Here is a 9,383-nt window from a genome sequence, read left to right on the forward strand (position 1 = left end):
GGCTGCAAAGGGGCATTATTCCTTCGCGGAAGGACCTCCTGCCTCCGCGTACTCCTCCAGCCATCCCAGGAGCCAGATGGTTCCTTTCCGACCTCCCGGCCCCGCCTCGACCCTTCGGGGCTGGTCCCGGTCCTGGTTCTTTGTAGCATCTTGTCTGGGGCCGCGGGAGCCCTTTGGCCCGCCAAGCCCTAAAGGTACCTGCTTTGCTGTGACCCACGACTTAGGGTTATGGGGAGAAGGGAAGAGGGCGTCCCTAGGGAATCGTGTTGAGACCCGGTGCGGCCACAGAGTTCTTAGCTGTGTGGCTTTGGGCAACTCAGTGTCCCTCTCTGGTCCTCGGGTGGCTTCTTTGTTGTGAGGCCAGGGCCTGTATTTTACTCCTATTCTATCCCCGGTACCCAACACATAGTAGGTGCGTAAAAGAGATAATATTTATGAATGAATGCATGCACGATGAGAAGTTGGACCAGATGATCCCTGAGGCCCTGTATAGCTTCCCTTTTTGTTTGTTTGTGGTTTTTGGGGTTTTTGTTTTCCTTCTGGGCGTCTCCCTCCCCTAGAAATTTTCTACCCTTCAGCCTTTCCCGACTGGAAGAGTATTATTTCTGAAAGGATCCTAAGAACATCTGAGGAACGAGAAAATCAAGGGATTGTAGTGAATAGTGTCAGCAAATAGGAGAAATAGGCAAGAAGTTCTTCTGTGTTTACTGGGGGAGAGGGTCTATGAAATTGGGGGGAAAGTCTAAAGACAGTGTTTCCCTCCAAACTCACCTCTTTTTCTCTTTCCCTCTCTCCCTTTCCCCTTCCCATCTAGTGCAGTGTGCTGCCTTCAAAATAGAAATTTGCTAAAAGAGTTCTCTTTTCTTCAGAAACTAAAATATCCTGGTTCCTTAGCCCAGCATTCTTGGACCCTCACAGTTTGATTCCCTGCTTGAAACTTCTGATTCTCCCAACCTATCATCTTTCTCTTGGACCTCAGCCTGGAATGCTATTCCACCCCACCTCACCTTACCTAAAACCTAGACAGAGTCTCTGAGGCTGAGGTAGACCCAGGGCATTTGATTTTTTGTTTGTTTGTTTGGTTCCTGTGAGAGTGAAAAATTGAAGGAATACAAACATGTAATATTTTAAATGTTAGCTTCTGTGGGTATATTGAACTGAGACTAACCTCCAGGAATGAATTCCACCAGAGGGCCTTAGTTTGGATGCAGGTTCTGTCACTTAGTATCTGTGAGACCTTGAGCAAGTTTCTCAACACTCTGTCCTTCAGTTTCCTCACCTGTAAAAGGGGAATAATACTAGTACCTACCATATAGAGTTGGGATGAGGATTAAATGAGTCATATGTGTAAAGCTCTTAAACTATGTTTGGTACATAGTACATGCTAGTTAAGTGTTGACCATTATCTGGAGTTAATGTCAAGTATTCAAATGTGAGGCCTTTTGCTCCATATGGCCCTCATGACCAGCACTACTATATGACATATTGTCCAAACCAGGATTTTTTTTTGGCTGTGCGGCACGGCTTGCGGGATCTTAGTTCCCAGACCAGGGATTGATTGAACCCGGCGCCATGGCAGTGAAAGCACCGAGTCCTAACCACTGGACCGCCAGGGAATTCCCCAAATCAGGATTTTTGAGAGTGTTTTTAAAGGAGGCACCATGAATAATCACATCGGGCTAACAGACTGGAGCCATCCTGGGCAAACTGAGAAATACGGTCACACTATTTACCAACCCTCTAGGCTTTACTGACCATCTTTGTCCACATTGACCTCTCCCTGCTCAGAGACCATGGCAACCCTTGTTCACTGTAGAACTTATGTAACGCTTAGCATATGCTTTCTGGAGCCAGCTTGTACTTGCTTTTATTAGGTATCTAAGTCCTGTCTTCCCAAGCAGACTGTAAGTGCCTGACGAGGGCTCATACACTTCTTTGCAACCCCAGTGTCCAGATCAGTGGCTTGACAAAGAGATGAGGGATGCTTCCTCTTCCCCTACCCCACGAGACTTCTTGGCAGCCTGCATTCAGCAGTATAGTAAGCACCGGGCAGAACACTCCAAGCTACTCATCTGCTTGACTTTATCCTCACTGATCTCCCCACTTCCACAACTGCCCGCTTATGGTCTACTCCCTACACAGCTTAAAACTCCCCGGCTCGAAACCTTTCAGCAGCTTCCTGTTACTTTTATGGAAGAGGATTGCAGTATTCTCCGCCAAACCCTTCAATGACTTTCCTTCATATTTGAAAATAAAACACGAACTTCTTGTCATGGCCCATGAAGCTCTGTAGACTGGGCCCTGCTTCATCCTTCAGACTTCACCCCTTACGGTTCATCCTCTCACTCCCCCAACTAGAACATAAGCTCCCAGAGAAGAGGAACTTTGTCTTTGGCACTGATGTATTCCCGGAGCCTGGCACAAGGCAGGTGCCAAATACCTATTTGTGGAATGAATGAATTTATTTTCTCAATAACCCTTATAGGTATGATTTCATTCCTCCTTTAAACAAAGAAGCTGGGGTTTGCATGTGTGAAGTGACTTCATCAAGGTGACAGAGCTGAAAAGTGGCAAAAGCATTCATTCTCCTATTCATTCAACAGATATTTAGTGAGAAGGTGCTACTCTTCTAGGCCCTGAGGCAGGTGTCCAATTTGAGGCTAATGGTTTTAGAACTATACCATCTTGTTTCTTTCTTTTTTATTTTGTATTCTTGTTAGGTATTATAAAAATAATGGAAGGATACATTCTCGCTGTAAAATAATTCAAACAATAATATAGATGGAGAAGGTCAAATTCTCCCTTGACATTTATCCCTCTTTCCATTTTCCAACAAATACCAGTCAATGCCCAGAAGTAAACATTGTTTATCATGAGAGAGAGACAGAGACAGAGACAGAGAGACAGAGAGAAACACAGAGAGAGAAATATAGTTTTACATTTAATCCCCTCTCCCATACTCACAGCCTGAGGTGGCCTGCTCTAATTATAGTTCATTTAACATTGTCTTTGAGATCTTTTCCTATCAGCACATATGTAGCTACCTCATTTATTTTAATAGTTGCATGTCATGCCATGGTATGAATGTGCCATAGTTTCTAGAAAGATCCCCATATTGCTTTTTTCATTATTACAAATAGGTATGATAAATTCCTTGTACAGGCCTTTCTGTACATTGAATATGAATATTTCTTTAAAATGAGTCCAAAGCAGAATTGTTGGGCTGAAGGGTATGTGTATTTTAATTTGAACAAGTATTGTCAAACTATCCCTCTAAAAAGCTTTACCAATTTACACTCCTACTAACAGTATATAAGAATGCTTGTCATAGTCAAGATATGTATTCCCATTATCTAAAAAAGTTCTCTTGGGCATCTGTGCATTTTAATGTCCACTCTTGTATTCTGATCGCAGATAACCCCTGATGTGCTTTCTGTCACTATAGATTATTTTTGCTTATTCTAGAATTTCATAGAAATGGAATTATACTGTATATGGCCTTTCATGCTTGGCTTCTTTTGCTCAACATAATGATTCTGAGATTCTTCTATGTTGTCATGAGCACCATTAGTCTGTTTCTTTTTATTGCTGAGTAGTATTCCATTGTATGAATATGCCACAATTTGTATATGCACTCACTGGTTATTGGACATTTGGGTTGTTTCCAGTTTGGGGTTATTATGAATAAAACTGCTATGAACATTTGCATTTGCCTGTAATTATTTTTGTAGATGTGTATGGACTCCACCTAGGAGTGGAGTTGCCAGGTCATGTGGTAAGTGTATGTTGAACTTTATGAGAAATTGCCAAATTGTTTTTTCAGACATTTCATTTTACCCTCCCACTGGCAATGTATGAGATTTCTAGTTGTCCCATATCCTTACCGACACTTAATCAGTCTTTTTAACTTTCAGTCGCTGTAGTGGGTATGTAGTGGCATCACATTATAACTTTCATTTGCATTTTCCTGATGAGTAATAATGTTGAACATCTCTTCATGTGCTTATTGGCTATTTGCATATCTTCTTTGTGAAGTGCCAGTTCCAATCTTTTGGCCATTTAAAAAAACTGGGTTGTCTTATTATTGAACTATTAAGAGTTTGTTTTAAATTCTGTATACATTTTCTTTGTCAGGTCATATTGCAATTATTTCTCCATGTGGCTTGCAGGATCTCAGTTTCCTGACCTAGTGGTAACAAATACTTTCTACCCTAAATAAATGAAAACACGTTTACACAAAAATCTGTACACAAATATTTATAGCAGCTCTATTCATACTTGCCAATAACTGCAAACAATCCAGATGTCCTCCAGTGGGTCAATGAATAAACAAACTGTGGTGCATCCATGTGGTGCACACTTAGCAATGGAAAGGAACAGCTCACTGCTACTTGAAACAACTTGGATGGAGCTTAAGGGCATTATTCTGAGTGAAAGAAGCCAGTCTCAAAGGTTAGATGTTGTATGACTCCGTCACAGGACATCCTCAAAAACACTGACCTGTAGTGATGGGGAACAGATCAGTGGTTGGCAGGATTTAGGGATGAGAGTGAGGGTGACTACAAAGGGGTAGCACGAAGAAGTTTTGGGGCAATGGAAATGTTCTGTATCCTGATTGTGGCGGTAGTTACATGAATCTACGTATTAAAATCCAAACATTGTACACCAAAAGGACGTTAATTTGCTGTGTATTAATTAAGATAATGCTATAAGCAAAAAAGCAGAGCAACAAGCCATGAGTGTATAGGTGCCTATGAAAACTGGTTTTTGAATGGAGGAAGATGTGACAGGAAATACACACATCTTGAATGCTGGTTACTTTGTCGGGGAAGGGAGCAAAAATGATCCACTTTTCAGTGTGAATTTTTATAATGTTTTACTTATTTCAATTAGTATATGGTGATTTTGAAATTTGAAAAAATCTATTAAAAATGGAAAACATTAGGAAAATATTTTAAAAAAAGAAAAAGAGTATTTTTGCTTTGTTAAGTACCCGATGATATGTTAGAGAATAAGACACATGTGTCTCCATTCCTGTGGAACTCAGCCTAGTAGAGTCCAGTCCCCCCCATCTTACAGGTGGCTCATCTGCAAAATATGACTATTATTGGAACTTGCCTAACAGGAGTTTTTATAAGAATAAATACTTTTTTTTTTTTTTTGGCCACGCCATGTGGCTTGCAGGATCTCAGTTTCCTGACCAGGGACTGAACCCGGGTCATGGCAGTGAAAGCCCTGAATCCTAACCACTAGGCCACCAGGGAACTCCCAAGAATAAATACCTTAATACTTGCTTGAAACAGTGCCTGGCACAAATGATAACTGTAATGTTAGCTGCTATTAATATATCACCTATGAATTGGGAGAATAATTGCCACCACTTGTTAGGATGATTTTTAAAGTGCCTTTCTCATAACAGGGCATCTAACAGTTACTGTTAGTTTTGTTAGCATTTGGAGCCTGGATTCTGGGTTATGGGGGAGAGGGCATGGCTCTTTCCCTGGTTTGGTTTTCTGGGTCTCCCCACTTATCTCTTCTCTTGGCTTTGCTATCTTTCTAATTTCAGGGAAGCCTCTCCCTCCTTCCCCTCCCCTGGTTGACCTATCACCCTCCCTCAGGACCTAAATGCAGGGCGTTTCCCTCTTTGGCTGACACTGGACTCCTTGTCTACCTCTAGCTTGGCACAGAGGGACATCCAGACCCTGAAAAGTGTGGGTGAGACGTCTGTACATAGCACTGTTGGACCTGACAGTGAGCCAACCTGGGGGAAATGTGATCTCAGAGCAGGGCAGGGTTTGAAAGGTGGTGGAGGGGAGGTGACCCTGCAGGGCCCCAGGGAGGCTTAAGGGGAGTGAGGAGATTGGGGGAAATACCCTGGGAGAAAAAGATTCTTAAATTCCATCTCTTTCTCTAATCAGGCAGATGGCCCTTCTTCAAACCAATAAGGATCTCATTGCTACAGGAATAAAGGAATTTAACATTCTGCTAAATCAGCAGGTAAGTCTGGTGCTCTGTTTCAGAGGACAGGCCTGGAGCGTTGGGAGGTGGGCAAGGACAGAGAAGGGAGAATAATTTGGAGCTGGGAGGGTAATGGTTGAGTTGATGGAAACAACTAGAGACAGGTAATACAAATCAGAGAAAAGAGGATGTCAGAATTTGTGGTTATTCCTGAATCACATGGCCGAGCGTGGTCTCCCTTGCCAAATCCTGACCTCCCCCATCCCAATCCCACCCTCCCCCCCAGGTCTTCTCGGATCCTGCTGTCCCTGAAGAAGCCATGGTGACTGTGGTGAACGACTGGGTGAACTTCTACATCAACTATTACAGGCAGCAGATGGTGGGGGAGCAGCAAGAGCAGGACAAGGCTGTGCAGGAACTTCGGCAAGAGCTGGATACTCTGTCTGCCTCTTTCCTGGACAAATACAGGAACTTCCTGAAGTCCCTGGGAGCACCCGATCACAGGCTGCCTTCCTCCTAGCCGGGAGACCCAGGCTTGTCTGAGACCCTTAAATGCTGCCTCTGTGTTCTTCAAGGCCTCAGGCTCTGCTCCTTCATGGTGTTACTGCACCCTGACACCTCAATAAAGACCAGTACTTGTTTTGATGGTTTTCCTGGCTCTGTGGCTCTTCTTCGGTTTCCATCGCTGCCTCGTGGAGACAGTTGGTCCCTTTTCCCTCACCCTGCTTCCTAGATATGATCTTGGAGATCTAATTCCTTAGAGCAGAGGTTTGCAGCCTTAAGTAACCACTGGGCAGCACTAAAATAGCCTGAAGGAGGGGCCAGCCGGCAGAGGCTAAAGAATAAGTGCTGAGGGACCGGGGGAAGGGTTCGTAGACAAAACGAGGGAGATAGAGGCTCTCCAGAAACTGTGGCCCTGTGACATGCTGTCTAGAAGACAGTTGTTGAAATCTCCCAGTCTTGTTTATCCTTCACTAGATGGAATCAAGAGTCCTCCCGCCTCAATTTTCCAATCCGCTGCCCTTGGCCCCAGCTTGAACAACGTTATAGGATCTTCTAACTCTAAAGACGACCACAGAACACCTCCTGGGAGTACCGCTTGATTTAGAGTTGGAAGGGGTCTTGGGAACTATTCAGCACACCCCTTATTTTTCAGACGGGAAAACCTTTGGCTCTATCACCCCTCAGCCCCAGATCCCAGGCTTGGGAAGCGAAGATTCCTGCCAGCCGTCCCTGCCGCCCCAGCTTTCTCCTGTCACTCCCCGGACTAGACCCCCTTTCACTACGACCTCCAGACCCTAGGCCTCCTTATTTTAGGGCTTTAGGGTGGAACAAGGGCCGGGCCAGGCTCTCGAGCTTTTAAAAAGCGAAATGAAGGTCTTAGGGAGAATGAGGAAGGGTCCGCTGGCTGGAAGACCCTTACCTAAAACCTCGGGGCGCGGGGCAGGAGGGGCGGGGCTCGGGGGCAGGGCGCACCAATCAGATGCTGTGCTCGGCGCGCGCAGGGGGAGGGAATGGGGAGTTCTCCTGGTGATTGTCTCTACCGCGTTGGCGAGAGGATAGAGAAGGGGTGTTTTCTCATTCCAACCTACGGCGAGCCTTCATTTCGGATCTGTGCACTCGCACCTCCGACTTTTGGTTTTTGGGGCCTCTGTAGTCCAGTTCAAGGTCCAAAGGGAATGAGCTAGGTAACCCCAGCCATCCTTCCAAACTTGGGGTATGTGGAGGCCCCAGACCTTGCAAGAGAGTAGCGGCCTCCAGGTAACTAGGCAACGAGCACCTCTACCGTGTGACTGGTGGCCCAGGCTGAGGCCAAGGCCTTCCCACTGCGCCCATCAGAACGTCTCAGCCCGTTAATGGGGACCCAGGGCCTGCTCAGGGGGGATAGTAGTCAATAGCGTCACCTGTGCAAAAAGACCCGGACTGCTGCGCATGGGTAGAGAGAGAGACAGAGGTACCACATGAAAAAAATATTAGATTAACCCCATTGCTGTTGGAAGCATAGCTGAAAAGTGTGGTCAGAAGCCACTTCTTTTCCTGTCTTTTTTATCCCCTGCTGCCCCCAAGAACAAAGATTAATTTAAAGGCAAAGATGGAGTCCCTGTAAACTCATCTGTCCTCATTTACACCTTCCTTTTCTTTTCCAGTGCAGCAGTTAAAAGTAAGTATAAAGCATGGTGATTTGGAGTTGCTTTGTGTGTGTCGGAATCACTGGTAAATTGTTGGCTGAGAGCAGTTCCTCCCCTTGCACTGTGAAAACACACTGAGTGCTTAAAGAGATTAGACCGAGAAATAATTTAATATCTTTTCTCTTAAAAAAAAAAAAAGAAGAAGAAGAAGCCATTTTGGCTCCATTAATGAAGGTAAACTTTCTATAAATTTGGAACTATCTAGCCTTGAAGCTGTAAGCCAACTGTTTCTCATCATCTAAATTCCATTCCGACCATTCCATTAACTGTATGAAACTGAGAAGTTGCAAAACATTTTTTAGGCCAGAAATCTGTTAAATTGCTCTGCATGTTCTTGAATTCCTACCATCCAAGCATCTGGCAGTAAATCTACAAAGAAGTAAAATTTGGAATATTTCGATTTTTCAGAGTTAGTGGTATGAATTATCTGGATCTGATGGTCCATAATAATACAATTAAAATTACTGGGCCAGTGAGTACCCCAAATCCATTACTGTTCCCGCAGAAAAATTAACCAGAATCAGCAGGAAGAATAATGCTCCTTTTACTTTGACAGCAGTACTTGAATTAATACTAGAAATAAGATTGTAAACAAAAGGTGAAATATTATAGCTATAACCCTGCCCTTATCCTCACCCTGACATTGACTCTGCCCCTAGAGCTGTGAACTTTAACCTCACCTTTAACTTTAATCTCACCCTGACTCTGACGCTTATCCACTCTCACTTGACCTTGATTCTGACCATGACAAACACCCTCACCCTCCCACTGTCCCTGACCTTCACACTGACATTATCTCTCATTCTTACTCTCACACTGATCCTGATGCTGAACTAGACCCTGAACCTTATCTGACCCTACTTTTCACCCTGACCCTGATTCTGACTTCTACTCTGACCCTGACTGACAGACATATCCTGTCCTAGACACTGACTATGAAGTTGACTTTGACCCTGATACACATAAGCACTCTGCTCCTAAACCTGACTCTGACCCTCATGTCTGACTTATATTCTGACCCTTAACCTCACATAGTACATAACTCTGAACCTCACCCTGACCCTGAAAGTTATAAGGACTCTCACCCTGACCCTCACCCTGAGTCTGCTCTTGATGCTAATCCTGACTGATTCTTAACCTTGGCCTGACCCTGAACTACTTACTCACACTGATCCTGACTATTACACTGACATGACACTCAACCTGACACTGACCCCAACTGTGACTTCATTATGA

The 9,383-nt window shown here is 44.4% G+C and overlaps 1 protein-coding gene across 1 annotated transcript; it reads left to right on the forward strand.

The window, feature by feature from the left end:
- The first annotated feature begins 3 nt into the window (after positions 1 to 3).
- Positions 4 to 6,608, forward strand: AHSP (alpha hemoglobin stabilizing protein). Its single transcript, XM_059898306.1, has 3 exons — positions 4 to 194; positions 5,919 to 5,997; positions 6,245 to 6,608. The coding sequence occupies exons 2-3, from the start codon at positions 5,923 to 5,925 to the stop codon at positions 6,476 to 6,478; spliced, it is 309 nt and encodes a 102-aa protein (XP_059754289.1). The 5' UTR covers positions 4 to 194; positions 5,919 to 5,922; the 3' UTR covers positions 6,479 to 6,608.
- The last annotated feature ends 2,775 nt before the right edge of the window (positions 6,609 to 9,383 follow it).

Source organism: Balaenoptera ricei, chromosome 15 (assembly GCF_028023285.1).
Source record: "Balaenoptera ricei isolate mBalRic1 chromosome 15, mBalRic1.hap2, whole genome shotgun sequence".
Lineage (NCBI taxonomy): Eukaryota > Metazoa > Chordata > Mammalia > Artiodactyla > Balaenopteridae > Balaenoptera > Balaenoptera ricei.

Excerpts from the sequence above, each read along its gene's own strand:
- AHSP (XM_059898306.1), top strand. The coding sequence starts at position 5,923 with ATGGCCCTTCTTCAAACCAATAAGGATCTCATTGCTACAGGAATAAAG. Across the intron at positions 5,998-6,244 it reads ACATTCTGCTAAATCAGCAG|GTCTTCTCGGATCCTGCTGT; the intron begins GTAAGTCTGGTG and ends CCTCCCCCCCAG.